This window comes from Vidua chalybeata, chromosome 13 (genome assembly GCF_026979565.1).
Source record: "Vidua chalybeata isolate OUT-0048 chromosome 13, bVidCha1 merged haplotype, whole genome shotgun sequence".
In the NCBI taxonomy this organism is placed as follows: domain Eukaryota; kingdom Metazoa; phylum Chordata; class Aves; order Passeriformes; family Viduidae; genus Vidua; species Vidua chalybeata.
In genome coordinates this window covers 8856734-8882767 of record NC_071542.1, presented here as the reverse complement: position 1 = coordinate 8882767, position 26034 = coordinate 8856734, and the positions used below count along the sequence as shown (strand labels likewise).

Below are 26034 nucleotides of genomic sequence, written 5' to 3'. Positions count from 1 at the left end.
TGTGGCTGTCCCACAGCCTGCAGCAGCTGCAGTGAGCAGTGTGGGCTCTGCACACTCAGGACACCAGGCAAGCAGCAGGCTTTGGCTGGGAAGAGAGGCTGTGTGGCCACGTGTTGGAGCAAAAGAATAGGAAAAATCTTTGTCCCGGAGAGTGGGATCTTTTCTTACAGCCTCCTGCTTTGCACTGCTGAGGGTCTTTTCCCAAAATCGGTTTGTGAAGGGGAAGAGAAGCTTGAACAGGGCCCTCTGCATCACAGCAGCAGGTGCCCCTCAGTCCCTGGCAAGCCGTGCTCCCCCGGCAGCCTGTCACCCACCCACGGGGAGGGCACTGACGGGGACATTTCTTCCTCAGAAACTCTCTGGGCCGCTTCTTTTCCTCCTTAACACGTTCCTTAACGTGCAGCAAGGCTCTTTCACCACCACCTTCCTCGACAGCTAGAGGCTTTCCTGCCCGGCAGCATGAGGAGAAGGCACCTGGAGAGGTGAGGCAGCCCGTGGGAGCTTCCTGTGCTCCTTCTGCTGGGGGTGACTGAACGTGCCCGGGAGAGGTGGCACCTGCGGGGAGCAGTGCCACAGCACTTTGGCACTTGCAGCCTCTTGGTGGCTCGGGCAAGGTTCATTTGATAGATCATGACTTGGCTAATTCTTCAGATGGAAACATTTTTGTGCCAGGTAGATTTCCAAATCTGAACTTTGCTGTAATGTTTCACTTATTTTATAAGAACTGGGGCAGAGGAGACCACTGATTTTGCCCTACTTAAAAACAAGCAAACAAACAAAACAAAGTTTTTAAAAGACCCTTGCCTTTTTCAGAAGAGGAGGGCACTCCAGAATCAAAAATCCGTGTTTTATGTTTCTTGGTGTTCATGAACAGGAGACCCAGGTTTTGCAGGCTGAGAGATCTGTTACCAGATTAATTCCCGTGCTGTGAGTTCTGAGTGTGCTCCAGCCCACACAACTCCTGAACAGGAATCTTCCTGTGACTGCATCCACAGGCTTCTACAGGCTGTGTTGGGTTTGGGCACCGGAATTGAATTTAAATGGACTGTTCCTCCCATGTATTGCTTGGGAACCACTGTTCCTGTTGGCTCTAGCAGCTACCTGACTCATGTGGAAGAAACAAGGACCAAATAGATAGGGAACTTTTCAGAAATAGGTTGGGAGAGAAAGCTTGTAAAAATGAGATTTTAATTGGACAGGAGAAAAGAAAATAGAAACCAGGAAATAGGAAGAGACTTGGAGAAACTAGATGGGCTCTGAGAGGGAGTGGAGAGACTGGCATAGGGGGTCTGCAAGCTCAGGGTGTTCAAGTACAAGTTCAGCTACTCGGGGGCTTCTGCTGCTGGGCAAAATCAGAAGTGCCTGGACAAAGCCTAGAATAACTTGTAAACTCAGAATTCAGAACTCTGGGGATCTGTACTTGGTGCCAGGACCAAAAGTGAGTTGAAAAGTTGAACAGTGCAATAAAGCACAAGACCCTTGCAAATTTTATTTCTAGTAATCTTAAATCTGCTATTAAGGGCTACGTTGACCTTGTTCTTTTGTGACTTAGTTCAGAACAGTGGGAATGATAATATTCTGACATTCTTTCAAATTGTAGAAATTAATTTAATGGTTATTTGCAGAGCCCTTAAACCCTGGTGGTTCTGTCCTCAGACTGGGGCAATATGTGATGAAGAGAACATAGGGCAGGCAGTACTCTGAGTTTGGTTTTTGTCAGTATCCAGTTGCTGGTAATCAGGTGAACACTGTCTTGTGCAATGAATGAAGGAGAGCACTGAGCACTTGTGAGGAGAAAAGGGAATATCTGCTCCTGCAGTAAAGCTGTATCAGAGCAGATAGAGCTTGTTCTGATTACTGTGATTGTCATGCCACATGGCACTCCCTTCCAAGGTCAGAGAAGTTTACTAGCTGTCATGAAGGCCCATATTCCCACGTTCTCCTGCAATCTGAAACACTTCAGCAATCAGAAAGACAAATATCCTTGTTCCTCTGTGTGAAAAGGTTCAAAAGTTTCTATTACTGCCCTGCTGCTTCCCTTGATTTCAGCAGTCCCCGCAGGTTCTTTGTTGTTTCTTAGTTGACAGCATCCTGTTCAAGCCCTGCCTCTGACTCCCTGCTGCTTAGCAATGATTACATTGCTACTGTTTACTAACAAATGTCTTTGGACCTGGGATGATAAACACGGGGTTCAGGGCAGTACTTTGATTGCAAATTGTACGTGTCGTCGTTGAAGCAATTTTACTACAAGCAAATGAGTTGCCTTAATTGTTGAAACAGGGATATTATCATAAACCATAATAATCTCAGTTTACTCTGTACTTCGAGGAAGTATCTAGATAGTCCATGAAATTGTGGAAATACCAGCTTGGGTAGTCCGTTGGGAGAAAATAAACAGCTGACATCTTGAAACCTCTGTTGGGTTGAGGGGCAAATCACCACCTCGGTTTTGAGAAATACTGTGCTGTTTTGTGAAGTCTTTGTAAAGCATCTCTGACAGACAGGCTTGGGAGTGTTAAGTCCTCCTTGGAGCTGCCCTTGGAGCAGGATGGCTTGGGCAGTGGTATTAAGATTCCTAGTCCAGCCTTGGCAGTATGGTTGAACTCTGAAGGCAAGTCTGTCTCAGTCTTCTGTCTGTCCTTGATTTCTGGGATATACCTTTTCCAACTTAGAAATCAAGGATAGACAGGCTGTCCTGGAAATGTTAACAGCAAGAAAAAAGGGAGAGGTTTGTAAGCTATAGTCTTACCCCTCTAGGCCACCATTTCAAGCCACAGGAAGAGTTTGCTCAATCTTGTCTGGTGGCTGAGCTGGTTCTTGATTGCTTTGGGTGCCCCAGTGCAGCCTGGCCTTGTCACTCCCACCACTGAACACAAGTGAGAGGGTTTGTGCACCTGACCTCTGTGATCATGGATGCAACGGGGCACAAGAAGGTCTGCAGTGGTTTGTGAGCTGGGGACATCAGATGACACACAGGAACCCTGTAGCAGCTCTTGCTGTCACCCAGGGCCATGCTAGAGTAGGTCATGGAGCACACGTGTACACTATTATCGTGTTGGAGTTGATTGCTGCTGAGTTGCAGCAATCATGAGAACTGAGTATTGCAATCAGAGCCAGTCCAAAGGTTGGAACTCATCTTCTTTGAGTCATCTTGATTGCTTTTTTTGGGAGTGTCCTGATTAAATAAGAAGAAATACGAGATAATGGTTAGCAGCTTTTTGTGTTTACTAAAATAGGTTTATCTGGAATTGGTTTTATTTTAACTGAGGCTTAAATAGGCCTCTGATGTTTCATAAAACACAAAGAATGAGGGAGGAATATCTCTTTCTTTTCAAAAATATGATTTTAGGGGCAGGGGGTATCTCTTAAGTTTCATTTAACAGTTTTTGACTGTTGAAATTTGCAGTTCAAAACTGTTTAAAGATACACTGGAGATAAGAGAATGCTGATGCACTTATAAGCAGAAGATTTCTCTACCTCTTTATCTTTCTTAATTCCCGCTCACTTGCAGGGTAAATCTTGCTATTTATATGATGAAAGAACCTCTAGGTATAACCCTTCAATGAAATATTTACCTTTATGAGATAACTTTCTGAGTTGAGGACTGCTTCTCAGGGCTTCCTCAGCACTGGGGTGTCCAATGGAGGTATTTCTGACAAGAAAATTTGAAAGAAAATTCTCCCGACAAGGAGAATTTCTGACAAGAATCAAGGTTGTGAAGGTCAGTTGCACCAGCTGGCACTGTAGCTCTCATTAAGTTCTGCAAAGGCTGACAGCCTTGCCCACCTTCTCTCCTACTCTTCTCTCCTGGACACACTGTATGTGTTAGTATCCACTGACAACTGGATTTGTTTTTCTGTCCTGCAATGTGTACATGGACAGATGTATTTTATTTGTCTAGCCCTTAACTGAAAAAGTTTGGGATGACCCAGTTTCAGCACTGTTGTACCTCTAAGAGAGATAATAAATCTTACATTTCCAAAATAACAAAGATTCAGTCAGATTTTATGTCTTTACTGGGGAAAAAAAAATGTATTCTTCAAACTTACAGAAGTGTAGATCACGGGTAAAATGAGTTAGTACAAAAAATGTTTCATGTATTATTTATCCTTTCCTAGGTAGGAGTGCTTCTAGGGTCTTCTGTCAGAAGAACAGATAACTAAAAAATCCTGGGTAGAAACCATCCACCATCCACTCCTGAAAGTAGGATGCCTCTGAGCTACAGTCGTGAGAGGGATCAAATATGCCATTGTCTCTTGAAGTAAAACCTCAGCAGAAGTGCCAGGCAAGCCTGCTGATGCTGTCTGTGGGAGAGAAAGCTGGGGGGGTTTTGATGGCATGAGATGAGCTGTGTGCCTGGTGCTGATGCTCCTCCTGTGCCCAGGGCAGAAGGGAGGAGGCTGGTCCACACCTGCTTTAGGCCCACACGCTGCTGAACTGTACCGTGGGAATGTAGAGGGCCTACAGGCACCCCTCTCTGACTGACTGACTGAAAAACAGCCTGCTGGGGAGGTACACTATGCATTTCTCACTAATTTAGTAGTTCTCCATGTCATCCACAGTGCTGAAGTGTGGCAGGGAGTGGGCTGAGAGGTCCTTCCTGCAGTAAGGAAAAGGAGCCAGCTTGGTTCAAAGTTTTGTCATAAACTTAAGAATGCTGAGAGTTTGCCCCTATTCCAAATAAAGCATTTATTGGGGGTTAAATTATTGTGCTTTATCTTCATGGGAGCTGATAGAAACGAAATGAGACCAGGACTTAATGCTCCATTCTGTATTACTACTGCAAAGAGTACCAGGGAGTTCTTCAGCTGAGATGAATAGACACAGCTTAACCTCTAGGCTCTGTTATTGGAGCCCATTTAAAGCCCTCTGAGTTGGAAGAGACTTTGCTGAAGCGAATGGGAAATGCTAGGGTAGGAAGATGATCCCAGTGTTTGGCACCAGTCAGAGCCTGGAGAATTTCCAATGTGTGTGTTGGCATTTGTAGCATGTAAGGAGAGGGTCTTTTCTTCCCAAGAGTAAAAGACAAAGCGAGTTTAGACAATTCTGGTCAGTTTTTCCTCTTCAAAGGAAAAATTATTTTTCTTGTTTCTCATTGTGCAATTGCAAGCAAATTCTTTTTGCTTGAGTTGTAATAAGAGGTCTTGTGTTTCATAAGCCTAATACCCTTTGTAGTAAATGATGCTTCTGTGCATTAATCTTTTCCCCCTGTGCAGTAGTCAGTGGTGCAAGTCCTTTCCTCAGCACTTCAAACAGTTGTCTTCTGTAGAGTGGCCTGAGATCTTGCATCATTTCCTGTCATCTTTCCAAAGCTATTTATAACACGTCTGCTGATTCTGGCACATAAGCAAAACCCAGTTTTCATGAGAAAACAAATACTTTGGAAATGTAATCTCTCCCAGCAAGTGTTTCAAAACTGCTGAGAAAACCTGAAACAACCTTGAAAATCTTAATGAAGGCTAACACATAAATGGTGTTGGAGAATATGGGTAATTGAATAGTCCTATATATTTTTAGTGGAAATCTTTACAAATAGATTGTGTAAGATGTGCTGAGAAAAAGTTACAGAGTATTAAGGGAGAGAAGGTGTTTCCAAAATATATTTGTTAGTGAACTGAAAACTTTGGGTTTTGCTGTCTGACAATACAACAAAACTGATTCAAGGTAGCTTTTGTAATGCTGAGTATTCACCGTATAATTTGATGGTAGATGTTCTATAAAAAGTCCCTACTTCTTGATATTTCTTAGATTTTCAATCTCTCTAGCTTCAGGAGGCTGACTGGGGAAGGAGTCTGGCAGGGACAGTTACAGTCATTACGTGAAGCAGTGTGCTTCCAGTCAACCTGCTGCTTTTGATAAGTGCTATTTTGGGAATCCTGAAAAAGGGTGTTGGCCCCAGCCAAAACACACCCTGAGCAGCAGAGCTGCTATCGGCCTCCCGCAGGCCGGCCCTGACTCTGCGGGCACCGCATGGCCCTTTATCTTTAGCCATCCAATATGCTGCTTGCCTGTGAAACAGCTGCATCCGTGAGCTGGGGCACGCTGGGGATCGCTGTGCGAGGAGCAAATGGAGTTCGAGGATGGCCTTTGCCTGAGCAGACACAAAGGCACAGTTTCTTAAAGTGCCTCCCAAGGCAGTTTGTTTCATCATCTTTTCACAATATCCATGTATTTGTATTGAGCTTTGCCCCCTGTAAATGTATTTCAAGAGGATTCTGGTGTGGGTGAAAATGTTAGTGAATGTTAGTCCAATTTTTTCTTCTCTCTAAATGACAAACTCAGCAGCACCAGCTGTATTTACAATCACACCAGAGGCTTTATCTCTGTAATGCAATAGGAATCAAAATCCTACATGTAGGAAGGTTTACAGTGCTATAAGAATGAACAAGAACAGTTCTGCATAGCAATATGTATATTTCTGCAGTTAAATGCAATAGTTCTACAAAAACACAGAATTGTTCTATATAAATCCATCATCAGGCATTCATAACTTGCCCAAGAGCTGACATATTTTCCAGTAGGGATCCAAAATCAAATGCATTTTTTGCTGAGAATACCCAGTCCTGCTTCCAAGACATCTCTCCACCTTGGTGTACTCAAGGTATTACAGATATTTTAAAAATATCTGCTGCCTTTCAACTTTAGCAGCACTTCAGCTAATGCAATAACCAGCACAGAGGCCTGAGACAATTGTGTTCTGATGCCACTTCAGTTGGCAGATGTGCTCTCCTAACCACTTCACTTGAGGCTGTGGAGGTGAGGATGAGAAAGGTGCCTTGCTGAAGGTCTGAATGGGGAAGAACCACCTCACACTGAATTTTCTTCCACCTGAAGTGCTGGGACAAAAACATTTGGTGCTTCTTGTTTCCACTTCATCCACGCTTTGCCTTGTCCTCCTGTAGAATATTTCTCAGCCGTAGGTTCACCCACTGACTGGATCCACAGCCTGACTCCAGCACACCTCCAATGTCCCATGCTGGGAAGTTAGAAGGAGCTTGGGTTGCGGCGTGGGTTTTCGGGGTCACTTGGAGCACCCAAGTATGAAAATGTTGGTACCTGTCATTCTTTAGAAAATTAAACTAACACACCGCCTTAATTGCCTACCTCAGTAAATTTTCCTGCATGTTTGCTATTCTGTGCGAGCTATCTCTGTGCAAGATAAACTAATGAGGAAATGATGAAAGGCTGAGAATCTGGGAGAGCTCCAGCCTTACACACAGAGGGCTAATGCTTCAAGTAATGACCCAGATACAAGGCAAGTTTTCTAAGTTTTCCTCTTCTCTCTTTATTGACATGGCTTTGCCAACTCCTGCTTTAGTCAGCTGCTCTGTCCTGTGCTGATTGTTGTTTAAAACATAGAAAAAGTAGGCAATGGAATTACCTCACTTAATAAAACTGTGTGATTTTAAGCAGGGGCCCTGCTGTATCAAAGTGTCCTAGATCACTGATGATCTACCAAGGGGGAAGAATTACTTGTTCTGTTCTAAGTGTTTAATGACTTTTTGTCCTACAGAGTTTCCAAAATATGTCACATAACCCATTTATTTCTAGCCTCAAAGTTGAACATCTTCTGTGACTTCCTTCTTCCACCTCCATTTGCCCTTTGTACTTTGCTGCCTCTGGTTTGAATTGGTCTCTGTTTATGTTCTTTTCTTTTCCAGTCTGTCTGTTGTTTCACACAGGAATGCAGATCTTGGGGTATGGTTTTTCCTTTATTCCAAGTCCCTGTCATAGTTTTCTTTGCTGATCAGAATGTACATGGTACAAATCTTGCTCTAGCAAAATCAGGTCCATCCAAGTGAGCCCAAATGAGGTGATAGCATGTTGTCTGTGCCCAGGGGGCTCTGCCTACCAGCAAGTAAACTTTAAGTAAAAAGGGATATTGACACAAGCATTTGTTAAAAGTTTCTAAGATGGCAACTTCTGTGTGGTTATCTGAGAATAATGCTGATTGGAATTATATTTTAAGATTTATTGGGAAAATTTTAAAGTCTGCTAATCTAGAGAGTGAGTGCTTTTTAGAAAAATCCATTTGTGTTAAAAAGAACAAATAAAAAAACCTGTGTCCATTATGGCAAGGTAGTGTCTGACACTTCCAGGAAATGAAGGTGCTCAGGAAATTAAGCCATCTAAGCTATTGGGTTGTCAGTGAAACTCAAATTTATCTGGGCTGTTTGTGCTGAACATCAGCACTATGAAACTAAGCTGGAAGAGCAATTGATTTGTAAAGGTTTTGCTTAACACCTGCAGAAAAATAGGCTGATCGGAAGAGGCAGCAGTTAAAGGAAACCCAAACAACTAAAAACTCTTGGGATCTGTGCCAGGAAAACTAAATTGTATTTTGGGCTCAGAGCACGGATAAGCAGGAATAAGCCAAGAAGGCCACAGAAACGGAGTGCTTCTTGAACCTCTCCCCATCCCCTTTTAATAAGTAGATTTTTTTCCTTTAAACTCATCCCTATTCACATGCAAAATTCATCTTAAACTTTGGTAATAAATATGGTCAGTCCTTAAAAATGTATCCTGGGACATATTTCCCTTCTTCTGGGAGAACATGTAAGTCATGCAGTGAAACTGAGACAAAAGCCTGGAGCTGCCAAGTTACCTTGGGCAACCTTTTCAAACCGTCTCCAAACCTTTCTTCCCTTGCCAATCATAATGGGTGTGGACACTTAAAAATACTTCATTCCCTTTTATGCCACAAGTAACAATTCACACACAGGACTGAAATATTACACTGGAATTTACTGTTTGATCTTTTTGAACTTGGATATAATAAATGAATCATTGCTGCACTTCTAATTATTTTTTAATTGCTGGTCTTTATGACCTTTGAAATCCAGTTCTCTTCTTGTTCTGCATTTCACTGACAGTTAATATCTGCCAGTATTTTAGAATGGGTTGGTATCATTAGCATGTAATCTACGTGCTATGAAATTGCATTCTTGTGGGAAATGTGGAAAAATGTGGAAATCAATAGGATATTAAAAATCTGAAAACAGATTAGCAATTTGCTGGATTAGATAGTTCTAAATTGCCATGTGACACACAATTCTGAGCATCTCTCATTTGTATTGTAATTCTATAAATAACGAGGCTGAAGGCAAGTAACATTCCTGCACCATGTTTCTCCTTGTTGCAAGATTTTCCTCTAGACTGAAGAATCTCATTCACTAAATCCAACCACAAACTACATTCCTGGAATGGGAGAAAATAATTTGGAGGGAAAAAAAAAAAGAATGCAGTTCATGATTTATGAATTAAGAACCCAGAAACTGGTGGCACTTCTGGGCTATGGGAGATTAATATGTGAGCATGTGCTACCCAAGTGAGGAAGCTTGCTGCTTACTGCAAACCTCCTTTGTGTTTGTTAAACTACTTTTCAAACAGTCTGGGCTGCTGCAGAGCAAACTCCATGGATGTGCAACTTCTCCACCTGACTGAATTGACACTGGGGATACTGGCAAACAGTCCCAATGGACACAGATTATGGGCCCTCCAGGTGCTATTCAAGAATGTAATATAAAATTTTTCTTACTTCAGCACTCTAGAATCTGAGGATCAGCTTGCTCTTTTCTCATAATGAAAATACTTTGGATGGATGGAGGAGTTATTTAATTAACTAAATAGCTCAGGATTTAGATATACAACCACTGCTGCTCCTGCCTTTTTTTTTTTAACCCCAAATCTCTTCCTTTAATTCAAGTAAAAACTCCTCTGTGGCTTGGCTCTGTTGCCGTCCTAACATCACCTCTTCCAAATATGCACTCCTGCAGATTTTTCTTTATGGAGTGTATTTAAATACAGGCCTTCTGGAGCAGCGGTGCAGTAATCTTCCAGCTCTGTTTTGCTGGGTGGGCAGAAGAACTGCAGCTTGGTTTCTGACTTTTCTGCACTGTTGGCAGCATGGTGAGCTGCCTATCAATTAGCAAGCATTGTAATATAAAGTGTCAGTTTAGTTTCTGACTTCTGTATGTGTGCTGTGAGCACCGTGCTGCACTGCCAAATGCCCAGGTCACCTCTCCTGGTAGTGGGGTCAGTATCAGAGCTAGCAGTGCATCTGACTAATTGAAACAGAGGATGTTTGCTGCATAATTGAAGAGAGTTTAAAAGTTACTTTAAAACTTTAGAAAAGCTGAGTAGGGAGATCCTTGGATGTTGATATATGACTTGTTTATTTAAAAAAAATAAAGTTACATGATCTAAAAGGGCAAGGGTCAATTGAACGCTTCTGTCCAAATGGCAGCAGAGCAATAGAGCCCTATTATTGCATATAACTTCTGTCCTAGTACTAGCTATAAATAACCCTTGTTTAACCAGCAAAAATGAGTATTGATTGTTTTATCACTTTTTGAGCCATCCTGCACTGGAAAGGCATATGAGGGACTGCAAAAGGAAAACTGCACCCTGCCTTGACAGTTGTACCAAAACTGGGTTAGTAGAAGCAGAAGGCTCTTCTGATACCTAAAGGCTTGGAGTCCTCGTGCTTCTCTCTCCTTACTAAGAGTGCTGTATACGAGTCTCACAGGGGAAAAATCTAAACTTTTCATTATTTTTCTTTATTTTGCTGTATTAGTTGTGGTATTGGGGGAAAGCAGACTCGTAGTTAATGGAGATGCTATAGCAAGACAGAAATCTTTTGTGGTATCTAGAGGTGACAGCAATGGAAAAGATTTGTAGATGCTTGTGGGGAGAAGACTCAGATGGGCCATGATATTAAGGCTGCAGAACATCTGAGCCGAAGTGTCACCTTCGGAGAAAGGAACTGCCTCCGCTGCGCCCGCCTGTTGCTTTCCAACTGTTTGTTTCTCTGCCGTGAGGGACGTTTAGTGACGGGCCAGTTGAACGGGGCGCACCCGGGCGCTTCCCCGCCTGTCGCTGCTGCAGCTCCGCACACCGACAGCCCCGGGACAGCGCTCGTTCGGCGGGGCCCCGGCTGGGCCTCCCGGTCCCGCTGCTCTGGCTGCCGCAGGGGCCACCGGGGCGGGCAGAGCCGCGGCCGCGCTCCCTTCGGTGCACATCGCTCCACCTGCCGCCTTTCCGTGCTGCGTCTGACTCAACCGTGCTTCCAGACTGCCGAACCCCTCGGGCCAGCCGGGCACGGCGGGAGCGCCGTGCCTCACGCCGACAGGCGAGGCGGCGAGGTGAGCGAGCGGATGCCGCGCGGGCCGCCCCGCCGCGGACAGGGTCGGCCGCACGGCTGACCGGAGCCCGCACCGACACCGGGCGCTGCGCGGCTCCGCTCCCGTCCCGTCCCGTCCCGTCCCGTCCCGTCCCGCCCCCGTCCCCGAGGGCCGCCCGGGGCCGCCCCTGGCGGGCGGAGCCGCCGCCGCGCCGCCCCTCCCTGCCCTCCGCGCCGGGTTACATGGCGGCGGCTGCGGCAGCGGCAACTGCGGCGAGGCGGGCGGGCACCGGGCGAGGGCCGGTGGCGGGGCCGCGGGGCTCGGCCGTGTGAGCAGCGCACCCCCGATGAGCCTGGGAAGGCCCGTGAGTGCGAGGGGCGGGGGGCGCGGGGGGTCTACGGCCGCAGCACGCGCGGGCCCGGCCCCGCCGCACAAAGGCGCTTTGTTCCCTCCGTCCCGCCCGGCGGCGGCGGCGGCGGCGCCCCCGGCCCGTTCCGTTCCGCCCCGCTCCCTCCGCCCGGGCCCGGCCCGGCCCGGCCCCTCCGCACTGCGGCGGCCGCGGGGCCGAGCGGGGCGAGCGGGCGCTGACCGGGCGGGCGGGGGCGGCCGCGCGGGGGGCGCTGCCGGCGGCTGCGGCGCCGGGCCCGGGGCCGCCTGTGCCGGGGGCGGCGGGCGCGGCCTGAAGGGCGTTTGAAGGTAGGGCTGCTCCGGCGGGGGCCCGGGGCCGGGCTGGCCCCCGCGGCACGGCGGGAGCGGGTCCCTCGGCCCGGGCGGCCGGAGCAGCGGCGCGGGCGGGCGAGGCTGCTCGGCCCGGGGGCGGCGGGAGGAAGGATGTCCTTTGCCGGGGGGCCCGGCCTCCGCCGCCTGCGGAACTTTTGCTGCTGCATTCAGCGCGGTTCTGCGAGCCGAACCTGATAGAGCACAGGTACCGCTCGCTCCTGCTCCCGGGCGCCCGCAGGCTCCGGGAACCTTTTGTGGGAAAAGTGACTTAATGCTCTTAATAAGTAGTATGAAACACCCGACGGAAATGGCTTGAAGAGAGACTGCCCGGGTTTTGGGATTTGGGGAACAGGTACCCTTGCCTAGGCAGGCAGGATGCTCTCGCTTGGCGTCTGTAGGCTGTGTCTTTTTTCTGGCTAATTCAGTGCCGTTTGGGTTCAGCCCGACAATGGCTCTTAATTATATTGTGGGAAAACAAACGGCAATCGGCGTGTTGTCGTATGGCCAGCGCTGTTCCCAGCAAGCTTTTTATATAGATGTGTGTGTACATATAAAAATAACGCCGTCACAGCATTATGTGTTAATAAACCAGTTACAAATTCCGGAAAGTGGTGGCTTAAAATAGAGGTGCATTTTGGTTTGGCAATTGCGTTTAGGAAATGTGTGCTCTAAAGCTAAAATGGGAACTTTCATTTCAGCCCTTTACTGAAGCTCAGTCCTTACTTGTGTGGTTCTTATCTCGAATTCACTCTTGACTGGTTACCTGTTCAGTGGAACAGCAGATGGTAGCAGGTCTGCAGAGGTGCAGACAGCTGTGGTGGGTTTCTTCTGGGGACTTTTCATTATTATCTAAAGGGAGAGCCAAACCATTTTTAAACACAATACAAAAAAGTACACTGGGTTCTTGTGTGTTTTTACAGATCCTTCAGAAGATTTATAAACTAATAGTAACATTTGCTTACTGCCAGCACCGAGTTCCCTAAACAGTGTGGGGAGCAAGTAGGAGGCTTTAGAAAGCAGCAGTTTCGTGAGTTGGACGATGACTCACTCTGCCTACTGACTGCAACGTGGCTGATCTAAAAAAAAAGTTCTTCTGTGCCCCGTATTTTTTAGGCAAAGAGATAGTACTTAGCAGATTGTATAATATGTCATTAGTCATTCTCGGTCTTTCTCCTGTGAGTAATAATTTGATCATTATATGGTCAGCGTAATCAAATTAACTGGTATCTTGTAGTCTTATTTGTATTTCTGACAAAGTAAACAGCTCATACCTGACTATTTTGGTGTACATCCTGTTTCCTGAAAACTGTGATAAATCCACGTGCAGGAGTTGAGCATGATTTGAGGGAGCTGCTTGCACAATGCCTGAAGCCAGTCAAGTGTGATGATCATCGCTAGAGATTATTTCAAAGCCTTCTACGGGTCACTTCTGTTACCCTCTCCCAAGAACTGACCCATTTTAAAACCATAGTTATAAACCACTTAAGGAACTCATATCTTTGTGGTTCACTCTTTAAACTTTGAGGAAGGAGTAAAAGTACCACTTATAAAAAACCTGGATGTCGTGGCAAGGTGACAGCCTAGATGAAAATGTCAGTGCCTGCGTCAGTAGCCTGTTCAGCACAAATTTGGATTATAAATCCCCCTTTTTTATATGGTAGCCCATTATGTGCTTCAAGTGGCTAGAACATGGGATTAAGTAATGTATTCACAGATAGGAAGCTTGGAGCATGATCAGGTCAAATGAAGGCTGCACCACGTTGGTTGCTTATGTTGTCAGCATTTGTTTTCTTAGCTAAATCAGTCTGGTTGTGGAGATCATTGCGTGCTCTCTGAAAACACTGTAATTAGTGGACACCTGGTGGAAGGATAAGTGTAAACTGATGATTAAAAATGCGTCATTTCAGAGATACAGAAGGAAAATTTTAGGGTTCCTACTTAAGGAGTGGGCCATAGTTCCCTTTCTCCCTGAAGCAGACCTTTTGTTGGTGCATTCACTCATGGCAGTAAGGGGGTAAGATCTGAGTTATGGCAAAGAGATGGTAGATCTTAATCTTTGCAGCTGATGGGCATCATTTTGAATCTGTTCCTGGGCTGTTTAATGGAACTAGCTAAAAGAGAGTTTCCAGATGTGTCACGCAGCTGGTGCAAACAATTTCAGTATTGCTGCATGTTGAAGACATCAGTAGTGTAAAACAATAAGCCTAATTATGAGGCAGAATACAACTGGTTGTAGATGGTCCCAAGGATGTAAAATACAGCTTAATGCAGGGTAATTGAACAGAGGCCTTGGACCTCAAGCTAATGTGAAATTTGAAGTATTGGTACAAATTTTAATTTTGGTAACAGTTGGGGGGCTGTTGGAATGAAAGCTAAATGGGGTGATGTGAACTGTTGTACAGGCAGCAGCTCAGAATGAGTGAACCTGAAAGTAGTGCGTGTGAGTGAGAAAATACTTTCAAGTTTAAAAATGTTAAAAATCAAGAGGCTAGACATCTGGCAAAAAGAACAGTCTTGGATAGTCACTGATGCTGTCCTCTTTAGGATAAATTTTACTTTTGTTCTTTAAATAAATTCATAGGTATTTTAAAAGGGGTCCTCACTCTAATGTCTTAATATTGCTAAAAATTCAAGATAGTTTGGGGAAAAGTAGTAGTGTTACCTCATTGTGTTTGTACTGAGACTATAATAACTCTTGTAAAATACTGTTTAAAATTAGGACTGTTGCCAATGCACAAAGAAAGGAATCTTAAGGCAGTCTTAAGTTCCATGTTCTAGGTAGAGAAAGCTCTGAAGATCACCCTTGTGGCAGGGTATACCACATCAGTAGAGGGTAGCTCAGTGCTTTTCAGTTCAGAAATACTACGTTTGGTGATATTTGTTTAAAAAGAAAAACTGAGCAGAGGATAGCATGTGCTTCCTTCTTCCCTGTGTTTGTCTGGGGGCAGGTGGTGTGTGGCAGGAGGGAGCAAGGCCAGGCATTGGGGCTGTGTCTTGATGACAGTCAGGCTCGAGCCAAAGGAAGGGTAATATTTAAATGTGCTGAAACAGTCTTGTTTCTCATTGCCAGTGTGCCTTTCTTTTTTTTTTTTTTTTTTCCCTTTTTTTCTATGCAATTCTGATTACTTTAGTGAATTGAGGCCATTATTTAAAATATGTTAATAACTTGTCAGCTGCTCTTGCTGCCCTGTTAGGAGTGAGGAGTCTTGTTTTGCTTGCTCCCAGTTGTCCCACTGAAAGGCTAGCACTGTTTTAAAGGAAAACATTCATATAATTAATTCTGAAGTGTTGGGATAGTGTGGTGACCTTTACATTTATGGAAGAGCTGAAATGTGTTAATCTAAGATTGAAAGGAGGCACTTGGTGGTTTCATGTGACCTATACATGTTGGGGAAGAACATTCAAGTGACTTGTAGTGGAATTGCCCAAAGCTTACCACACTGTGCAGCATACACCTCTGACTCTTCCCTTTGTGGCATTTTTGAGCTTTTAAAAGAAGTGAGGATGTTGTACAAAAATGCACCATGTGGTCTTTATGACTGCATTCTGCTGGTGCTGATGGGAACTTATTGAGGAAATTGCCAGTTTGGTTTTTCATAATAGTAGGTGAATTCATTACACTACTAAAAAATAAATGATGTCTGAAAGAGCCCATATGTTAGGGGAAATGGTTGTAGAACATATCAGTTACTCTGTAAAATGTACTTGCTGCTAGTTTTTCTTTGTAATCTAGGTTGGATAAGTATAGAAATAATAGATAAAGCCATAATATTTGTCTGACATGTAGGAATTACCCCTATGATTCCTGTAACAGTGAGTCTGTAGATGCAAAGTTATTATTTGAGATGTTGGTAAACTATATCTAAGGTCACAAGGACTAAAGCTTTATAAATGACATTGGATGTGTGCTGTATATTCAGTAAATACTGGAAGTGTAGAAGCCACCCTTTTCATGTGACCAGTACCTAGTTACCTCTTATTATGGTGAAATAGTTAAACCTGATTTTGTGTTCAAATAAAAGTTTAGTGAAAATTATTTCAAAATTTGCTGACAGATGCTATGGATCTTGTTGCTTCTGGCTTGTCTCTTAACAGCTCTTAACAAAGCAAGTTTGCTTTGTTAGTCTCTGTATTAAGACTCAGGAGGATTTCTTGATGTGTACCATAAATTAGATTACATCAAAAATGTTCACAATATTGGAAATGGTGGTTGGTCATTATTGCTTTCCTCCAGAAGTGTGAAAGGTACATATAATTTCTAATTAGTTTAGCTTTTTTGATGATTTATTCTTTTTGTAACTGGACAGTAAATAAATTGTATATTTAGGATAACTCAATGAGTTGGGGGAGGAGGAGGACTTTTGTATGTGCTGGGGTACTGATGTATTTTTCTCTGCTTTTCAGGTTGCCACGGAGTAAAATGGATGGTAGCTTTGATTGTGATTGTGGTGAGCTAGAGCCACCTGATCATTAACAGAAGGCATCTTTTGTAAATCAAGAGCTGCCAGTTTCCCATTTAACTAGACTGTAAACAAAGAAGAGAAGGAGGAGGAAGAAGGAAAAAAAAATAGTGCTTACCAGCACCATAGAATGACGCTGCTCAGGACCAGTCCAACACTGAATGTATCTGCACTGTGAGGAGGAGGATGTTAATAGAAGCCTATTATGTGCATATTTATTCACATTTTTGTTAAATGTTAACCAGATTAGCACAGTAGAGCTGAGTGCATAGTATGTCATTTCATTCCGTTTGAGTTTCTTGTGAGTATTTTCTTTAATGTCTGCAGAAATGCTGCACCTTTCTTGAACTATGAATGCTGCAATCTTTCTATCTTATGCTCAGTTTGAGTTCTAGAGCTTACAGGCTCTAAATTCAAGGGGACACAACAGGCCTGGCTGGCTCATAATGAAATGAGAGTGTCAAGAAACCATCTTGCAGTCAAAGCCAAGTGTTTCTTCTCCCTTTCTCTAAGACCTTTCCTTCAGATACCAGTGGAAGTGTCTCCGTGTGTTTACAGAAGCTTAGTAGTTTGAGGAAAAACGTAAAGAATTTTAAAATGGCAGAAAAATTTGAAAGTCTCATGAACATTCATGGTTTTGATCTGGGCTCTCGGTATATGGACTTAAAACCACTGGGCTGTGGTGGAAACGGCTTAGTTTTTTCTGCTGTCGATAATGACTGTGACAAAAGAGTAGCTGTCAAGAAAATTGTCCTTACAGATCCCCAGAGTGTCAAACATGCTCTACGTGAGATCAAAATTATTAGAAGACTTGACCACGATAACATTGTCAAAGTATTTGAAATTCTTGGTCCCAGTGGAAGCCGGTTAACAGATGACGTGGGCTCCCTGACAGAATTGAACTGTGTTTACATTGTCCAGGAATACATGGAGACAGATCTGGCTAATTTGCTAGAGCAAGGCCCTTTACTGGAAGATCATGCCAGACTTTTCATGTACCAGCTGCTACGTGGGCTCAAGTATATTCACTCTGCAAATGTTCTGCATAGAGATCTCAAACCAGCTAATCTTTTCATTAATACTGAAGACTTGGTGCTGAAGATTGGTGACTTTGGTCTTGCACGAATCATGGATCCACATTATTCCCACAAGGTATGCAGAGAGTGGGAATATCTAACTGATGCATTGACAAGTGTGCCTTCTTAAAATAGCATCATTCCCCCTTTTGCACAGGGAGATAGGCTGTGGAAGGCCTCCTTAGCATGGTTTGTCTGAGATAGGACTACTGCAAGCATAAAATACTGAATTTTTTACTGAATGGTTTTAGAAAAGCAAAGGTTTTAACAGTGAAGACAGAACCTGAGATTAAGGGCAACATTTAGTTGTATTTATTATAGAAGCCTTAGATAAGATGATAAGTAGTACATTCATAGTGCAAGTGTGGCTACGGGATTAGTTTAGAGATACTGTCCTCCTGGTCTAGATGTTTCGCAAGAGAGTTTAGTATCATCCTTGCATTTTTTTGGCATCTGGGAATGAGAAAGTTTTGCTGCAGTACCTCATTTGACTAATAAATAGTGTCATATTTGTATATGGTTGCTGTTCACTCACAAAGATACTTGTAAAGGTAGAAAGAAGGTTTAGTAGAATGCACACAGTATAATCCCTGGGACTTTGAGACTAAAAAAATCTTATTAGTAGTGCATTTATTTTAAAATAAATATAAAAACATAAGTCTTAAAAATCTAATAAAATTTTAAATTAATTTCACTAGGGCCATCTTTCTGAAGGATTGGTTACTAAATGGTACAGATCACCCCGGCTTTTGCTTTCTCCTAACAACTACACTAAAGCCATTGACATGTGGGCTGCAGGTTGCATCTTTGCTGAAATGCTGACTGGGAAAACCCTCTTTGCAGGTGGGTAGAATAAAATCAGTGGTATATTCATAAAAGGAGTGGTACTGCTTAATTATCTTCCTCAGGAAAGATTGGTTCTTGTGGTTAACATCAGTAGTCATTGACTGTCAGGATATGCTGTATTATTGTGCACTTATATAATAAATTGATGTATCTGTAAAGCAGGACATATTTCAGTTTTGTTACTTGCATTAGTGTGTATTTAGCTAAATAACATAATTTATTGTAGATGTCATACATGGTAAATATATCTGTAATTGTGTTAAGCTAAATTTATTGGTTGCTTAAGAAGTGTTCTGATACATGTGTGAATTGGTGCATCCAGGAGTATTTGAAGATTATGAATACCCTGAGTATCATATGCATAAAGTTTATTTTTTTTTAATGTAGTCAACCTATTCACTTCTTGCTTCTCTGTATTTTAATTTATGAAGCCCCAGGGGCATAGATTTAAATGTGTAAAATTTAGTGCATTACAGCAAGGAAATGTGCAACCTTCAACTGTTTCAGGTAAGATAGGAAGCAATGCTCTGGTCTCATTGGGTGCATTGATATTAGAGCTTTGGTTAGGATCAGGAGCAAATTTTTGGAGCCTGTCTCTTGATGCCCATCCTGTATCATATTGCTGACCTAGCTCAGAGCACAAACTAGAGCATTTTAGGTAAAGTGAAACAGTTATTTGCACTATAGGAGATCACCACCTGCTGACAAGCACTCAGTCCATGGGAGCAGATGAGCAAACTGCTGAAACACCTCTGAAATGCTTATTTTTGTGCACTCTGGGGCCTCAGCAGCAGCTGTCTCGTTCAGGCTCACTCTTGGATTTCCTCCTGTTGGCCAGAATTATGAGTAATACAGATAAAACCTCTGAGAGCTAAGCTTGCACTTCACAATTCACATTTCTTTAGACACAAGGACTGTGGACTGAAAGCACACCTCTGCAGTCATTCTTACCTTTGCATGAAAAGGTATGGAATTGAGAGTTTCTTCCCATTAAGTAGTTAATGGAGAACTGTCAATTGAAAGCATTATTTGGTATAAATCAGTGATTAATACATGCAGAGGCTTTTCTTAACATGCAGTGAGTTTTTCACTCTTTGAGTTACTGATTACTGGAGTAATGTCCTCAGAGTATTAAATGCTTTGCTGATACAAGATTTATTAGGTTCCCAGTGGGAGAAAGTCTGCAGATTTCATCATTCAGCATAGATTGATCACAACTGCCAGCATTTTGGGTTTTTTTTTCTTTGAGTATCATTGGTATTTGTCACAATTTTTTATTGGCCCAATTGCTGTGCAAAGTTAGAATTCTGTTTAAAAACTTTATTAGTCACCAAAATCCTTAATTTGTAGGCTTGTTTATATGCCTTAATTGCATTTAGTAGATACTTAGCAAAATATTTTAAATATAGATGTGCTCCTCTGAAAATTTAGCACTGCTGCAGTTTTCTTATCTAAGGAAAAATGGATTTCTTGACGTCATGTATTTGGAAAGGGAAGAGGGTTGGAGATATGATAATTATTCTGCCCTGAGACTCTGAATAAAGTTCTTCTGCAGAGTTGTTTGGAGGGATTAATTTTGTTAATTGCAACTTCCTGTCTGCTTCTGAACCATCCCTTAGGAATCCTGCTGTTCAGAAAGCTGATGAGAATGGGAAGGAAGAACACAGATTAATATTGCAGAATACCTGGAACAAGTGAGGGAAAGGAAGTTGAGGCAGAGGAATTCAGTAGCTTTTCCAAACAACTTCTGTGCTTCTTTGTTCTAAATGACTATTTTGCAATGGTTATTTCGCTGATAGTGGACAGAAAGCTAATTCATTTTTAGGATGGTACTAATTACACAGTAGAATCTGTTTTCCAGCAAATTACAAGCAGTATAACATCTGATAGATCATATTAAGTAATTTGTTGTAGTCTGAAGCAGAACAAAACAGCTCTTTCAGTCCAGTAAAGATGTTAGCACAAAGCAGTACTGATTCATTTGGGGAACTCTGTTAGATTTTCTGCAGTAACTTTGTCTCAACTTTTCAAGTCACCTGGCAGGTATGTGATAGGATGTCCAGTGCAGACTGCTGTGCTGTGCAGGGACTGAAGTGAACTGAGAGTGTGGAAGTTTGGAGATGATAGAGTCTCTTACTGGCCCCATTTATTTTTATATTTATTGTCACATACATCAGTATCGCTTGTGATTGCCCAGAGCTGCTTGGTGAAGGAAGGAAATACTGGCATGCAAATAAGCCTATATAATTTAATTTGCTAGTTGAATCTCTAGGATCCTACATCCTCCTTGGAGCTGAGCAACAAGCTGAAGCTGGCAAGTTATATTTCTGGGTACTCCAGTACTGAATATAGATGCTATTCATTATTCAAAATTGACCTGCTGTATAGGCCCTTATTGTTCTTACCCAGGGAAACTTCAGGTAGTGCTAAAAGAGTACTGTAATTTCAATCATAATAGAGTACTTTTTTTCAAAAAGAGCATCACTCTGTGTAACCCACAGGTGATTTTTGTCTTGCACTTAACAGTTAATGGAGGATTTTGGAGTAGAATATTAATAGAAAATCTTGTGGCCTGCAAAGTGTCTTTCTGAGCTAAACTACTCCTGTTTTTACTAGTAAGGGACATACAATTCAAAGTGAGGTCAAATACTGTATTAATTAGGTTGATCAGTTGAAAGGGGAGGATAGCAGTATATAGTGTATGATAAAAATGGTATTGCTGTAGAGTACCTCATCCATGGTGAAAAGACCCTTACAAAACTTTAAGGTTAGGTCTCTTTTATCTATGAGTAGCAGCTCTGTAATTCTTCATATGCCACAGCATTTCTTGAGAGCTCTTCAGATTTATTATAATTTAAATTCAGAACTTCAGCCTTTCCTCTGTTGCAGGAGATAATAATCTTTTACTGGAAATGGCTGCTCAGAGCACAAGATTTTGACATGCCTTTCATATACAGGGATCAGAAATGTTTAAAGTTGAAATGGCAGCTTGTCTTTTCTTCTGGTGCTCAGGTGCACATGAACTTGAACAGATGCAGTTGATTCTAGAATCAATTCCTGTTGTACATGAGGAGGACCGTCAGGAGCTTCTCAATGTAATTCCAGTTTACATTAGAAACGATATGACTGAGCCACACAAACCTTTAACTCAGTTGCTTCCAGGCATCAGTCCTGAAGGTAAGTAATGAAAAAATCCTTGATTCAATGTTTTGATATTTCAAAATCATCAAATAGCATGCAGCTTTGAGGTGCAGGTGTGTGATTGTTAAAAGCAAGTTTCAGTTAGAAAAATCTGTGTTCTCTGAAGAAGGATTGTCTTCTGCCCTAATAAAAGAAATCTACTTCCATGATGGCTGCTTGGTTATCTTTAGAGTAGAATTGTGAATCTCTGCTGGACCTATTTGCACTGGAATTGCTCTGTTTTGAGACACTGTCCTTTTAAATACAAGGGAACATTGGAATGGAGTCAGTATAGGACTGTCTTTCAATTTTTTTTAGAAGAGAGTCCCCCAGCCAAAGTAACAGTACTGTTTCCTGGTGGCCATTGGTGGATACTGATTCAGCTTAAAGCTTTCTGCCTCTTGCTGGTTTTTTATGCTTTAAGTTAAATTATGGTTGATCTTAGATTTCACTTCTCTCTCTTTCTGATGGCTGCAGGATGCATATTTGGCAGTGCACTGTCAGTAGCTGATACTTCACACTTTGAAACAACTAGAGGGCTCTAGAGCAAAGCACTGGACCTTAATGTTAAGTTCTAAATGTCAGAAATTTCCCATTTAATGGTAGCTTATATTCTACAGCGCTGGACTTTCTGGAGCAAATTTTGACGTTTAGTCCCATGGATCGATTGACAGCAGAAGAAGCTTTGTCCCATCCTTATATGAGCATTTATTCCTTTCCAACGGATGAGCCTATTTCAAGTCATCCTTTTCACATTGAAGATGAGGTTGATGATATTCTGCTAATGGATGAAAGTCACAGCCATATTTATAATTGGGAAAGGTAAATTTATCACTTACTGTGGTAAGATAATTGGATGGGTTTGTGCTTGAAGTGACATTGCTTCATGGGCATTATTTCCAGTTTCTTCCTCTTGAGTTGACCTGAGAATAAAATTTTCCCTTATGGAGTATCATTGGATTTATAATCTGTTAGATGTGACTTGGCTATGCTGATGGATTCCTGAGTTGCACTCAGGACTCTAGAATCTAAAGTTAATATTTCCATTATTTTTTTTTCTTCCCCAAATTACTTCTCTAAAAATAAACTTTAAGGAGAGTTTTAATTATGATTGTCTTGCCTAATGCTTAATGCACATTGTAGTAAAGAGATTTCACAGTAGTCATCTTAAGTCAATTAAACACACTTCAGAAAAAGTTCTGTAAATGGAGTGAGGTGTTGTACATAATTCTGTTTCTTTATGCTAGATTAAATTAAAAACATGGAAGAGGTACCCAGTTGGATTAAGGAAGAACTTTGTGTTGAATTGTCATTATTTTGTAAAGGAATTTCTAAAGTTGATTGTCTCTGTTTTGGGAGCCAGAAGACTGTTTTTAGCTGCTAACACTTATGAAATTGTTTTACAGATACCATGAAAGTCAGTTTTCAGACCATGACTGGCCTATTCATAATAACTATGAAGCTGATGAAGTTCAGCGTGATCCAAGGGCTCTTTCAGATGTTACTGATGAAGAAGAAGTGCAGGTGGATCCTCGCAAATATTTGGATGGAGATCGTGAAAAGTACCTGGAGGATCCTGCCTTTGACACCCACTTCTCTACTGAGCCTTGCTGGCAGTATTCAGATCACCACGAAAACAAGTATTGTGATCTGGAATGTAGTCACACTTGTAATTACAAAATGAGATCCTCTTCATACCTAGATAATTTAGTTTGGCGAGATAGTGAAGTTAACCATTACTATGAGCCCAAGCTTATTATAGATCTTTCAAACTGGAAGGAACAAAGCAAAGAAAAGTCTGACAAGAAAGGCAAGTCTAAATGTGAAAAGAATGGGTTGGTGAAAGCTCAGATAGCACTTGAGGAAGCATCACAGCAACTTGTTGAAAAAGAAAGGGAGAAGAATCAGGGGTTTGACTTTGATTCTTTTATAGCAGAAACCATCCAGCTTAGTTTACAACATGAGTCTACTGATGTTGATAAATTAAATGACTTGAATAGTTCAGTGTCTCAGATAGAGTTGAAAGGAATAATATCGAAGTCGGTAAGCAGAGAGAAGCAGGAGAAAGGAATGGCCAATTTGGCACAGTTAGAAGCTCTGTACCAAACTTCTTGGGACAGTCAGTTTGTCAGTGGTGGGGAGGGGTGCTTCCTCATAGACCAGTTCTGTTGCGAAGTAAGGAAAGATGAACAAGTTGAAAAAGAAAATACTTACACCAGTTATTTGGACAAATTTTTTAGTAAGAAAGAAGATGCTGAAATGCTAGAACCTGAGCCAGTAGAAGAGGGGAAGCTTGGGGAGAAGGAAAGAGAAGAGAGCTTTCTCAGTAACAGTGGGGAACTCCTCTTCAACAAGCAGCTTGAGGCTATAGGTATTCCTCAGTTTCACAGCCCTGTTGGTTCGCCTCTCAAGTCCATCCAGGCCACACTAACGCCTTCTGCTATGAAATCATCTCCCCAGATTCCCCACAAAACCTACAGCAGCATTCTGAAACATCTAAACTAAAACACTCAGCAGACATTTCTTTTATATTCATGAGATGTGTTTGTCTTTTTTTATTACTAGTGTAAGTAATTTTTTTACTTGAATCAGATGGTGTAATTTTGGTATGGATTTCATTAGTTTTCTGTTTACCATTGTTTTTACAATCCAGAATTACTTTCTATACATGAGTTAGTTTTGTTTTTAAACTGGCATGTCGTTTGCACACAAAATTAAAGAATAGAGCAAAATAATGCAAAATGCAGGAGGTAACAAAAAAATGCACTAAACCAAGTAAAAAAAAAAACATTCTCTCAGTAAAACAGTGTCCATGTTTTGCAGAAAAAGAACCTTGCCTTGAAATTTACACAGTGAGACTGTACATAATTGCATGAGAATATCTATTTTTCCCGAAACATTTTTTTCATTCATGCGTATTTTAGAGTTTTTCATACTCTACACATTTCTTAGACACATGATACCAGCAGCAACTGAAATGAATGCAGAATTTGGTACGCATGTGTTATCTACCTCAAGGTAACAGCAGTATGTGGCAAAACATTAACCACCCATAGTGCTTCTCATTATGCACTTCTATTTAGCCAGCATTATTGTAGTAGCTATTCCTATTGAAAATCATTCAATATTTATAAATGTTCTGGTATGCATTCTTTATAGTGAAGTGTTAATATGCAGCACTTTTATTTATTTTAGCAAATAAGTATATTTCTGTAATTATAGAAAGTCAATTTTTGAGTTACTTTTCAGATAAAAGTTTTTGTTTAGCACTATGGTTTTATTGCCTACATAGCTGGATATATATTAACATCGGCTTATTCTGAGGCTATCCAATACATTTTTATTTTTTAGTTTTCATTTCAAGTAAAGCACTCACTGTGTATAGGAATTTGTAATTGGAGGTGCTTGATCTCTACAAAAGAAATTAGGAATTGCTTTATTATCAAATGCTCCTAGAAGTCTTAATTGTGTTCATTTTTTTAAAAATTTTGTAATGTTAGTTGTGTGCATGGAAATAATTAAGGTACAACATTACTGTAGGTTAAAGTTCTATATGGTGAGACATTTTGTTTTTACTGTATGTTTTTACTGAATGATTCCCGTCCCACTCCCAGCCCCTTCAAAAGCAAGCATGAATAAAATTAGGTTAAATATAGCATGTAGCATCTCAGTCTTTTAAAAATTTGTTTTACCTTCTGATTTTTTGAAATACTGGATGTATCATTGGTTCCCCTGTTTAAAACTAAAAACAAATAAAAACATGGCCAGCAAAAATGGCTGTTTGTGATGCTTTGTACACACCCTGCCAGATGAAGAGCAGCTGCTGTGCTGCAGCTGGGGCAGTTGTGAGCGTCACTGCCTAACACAGGGTGCTCATGGAAGCATGAGAAACTCTCCCTGGACATGCTGCTGGGGATGCAGCATCCTGCAAGGAGACTCCCAGGAGTTTCCTTTTTCCTGCTGTCTGCAGCCTGGACCGAGGAAAATCCCATCTAGTGGTGTGGCTGTGAAAGCACAAATATACAGTGTTGTCCATAACCATTTCTGTTCAAAAAACCATTTTACTTTGGGAGTATAAGTGACCCGAGTTACTGTTTTATCTAAGTTTTAGCCAAATAAGTGTTAAAGGAAAAGCCGTGGCGTGTGTGTGCCAGCCCCTTTGCATTGCTGGCAGCCTGGAGTGAAGGTGAGCCTGCAGGTTCCTCAGCCGAGAGCCTGGCTGGAGCACTTCCACGAGGAGATTTTGGGAGCATGACCAGGTAACTGCTGTGGGATGTTACAAAATGTGCAGGTCAGGTCTCTGTTGCAGCAAGCCCTGAACAGTATTTCTCTTCCCATTCCTCCCATCACAGCTGTTCCAGAGGGAGCTAATTAACTACAATAAAGCTGCATCTTCTGGCACACTCCTACAGCTTTTCCTATGACAGTGTTTTTCTTCCTCCAGATTCTTCCATCCCTGCTCCTCTGGCAGGTAGCACAGTTGCAACTTGCCTAAAACAAGGGTCTCTGCCCCTTCAGTGTGGCACAGGATGGGCTCCTGGGGAGGGGACAGGGAGTGTGTCCTTGGGCATGGTCCCTGGACATCCATGCAGCCACAGCAGTGGGGTGTGGGCTGTAGGGAGGGGGGTG

At 42.3% G+C, this 26034-nt stretch overlaps 1 protein-coding gene across 2 annotated transcripts; it reads left to right on the top strand.

Moving 5' to 3' along the window:
• Window positions 1–11067: 11067 nt before the first annotated feature.
• On the top strand, window positions 11068–25179 carry MAPK6 (mitogen-activated protein kinase 6). Of its 2 annotated transcripts, none has more exons than XM_053954657.1 (6): window positions 11068–11144; window positions 16248–17455; window positions 18078–18222; window positions 21238–21402; window positions 22026–22227; window positions 22812–25179. In XM_053954657.1, exons 2-6 carry the CDS (start codon window positions 16901–16903, stop codon window positions 23908–23910), a joined length of 2166 nt encoding a protein of 721 aa, XP_053810632.1. In that variant the 5' UTR covers window positions 11068–11144; window positions 16248–16900; the 3' UTR covers window positions 23911–25179. The 2 variants fall into 2 exon arrangements, with proteins under 2 accessions (XP_053810632.1, XP_053810630.1); XM_053954655.1 differs by lacking the exon at window positions 11068–11144 and adding an exon at window positions 11341–11487.
• Window positions 25180–26034: the final 855 nt, after the last annotated feature.

Coding starts and splice junctions, on each gene's coding strand:
- MAPK6 (XM_053954657.1), top strand. CDS start 16,901: ATGGCAGAAAAATTTGAAAGTCTCATGAACATTCATGGTTTTGATCTG. Junction 17,456..18,077: donor ATCCACATTATTCCCACAAG/GTATGCAGAGAG, acceptor TAATTTCACTAG/GGCCATCTTTCTGAAGGATT. Junction 22,228..22,811: donor CATATTTATAATTGGGAAAG/GTAAATTTATCA, acceptor ATTGTTTTACAG/ATACCATGAAAGTCAGTTTT.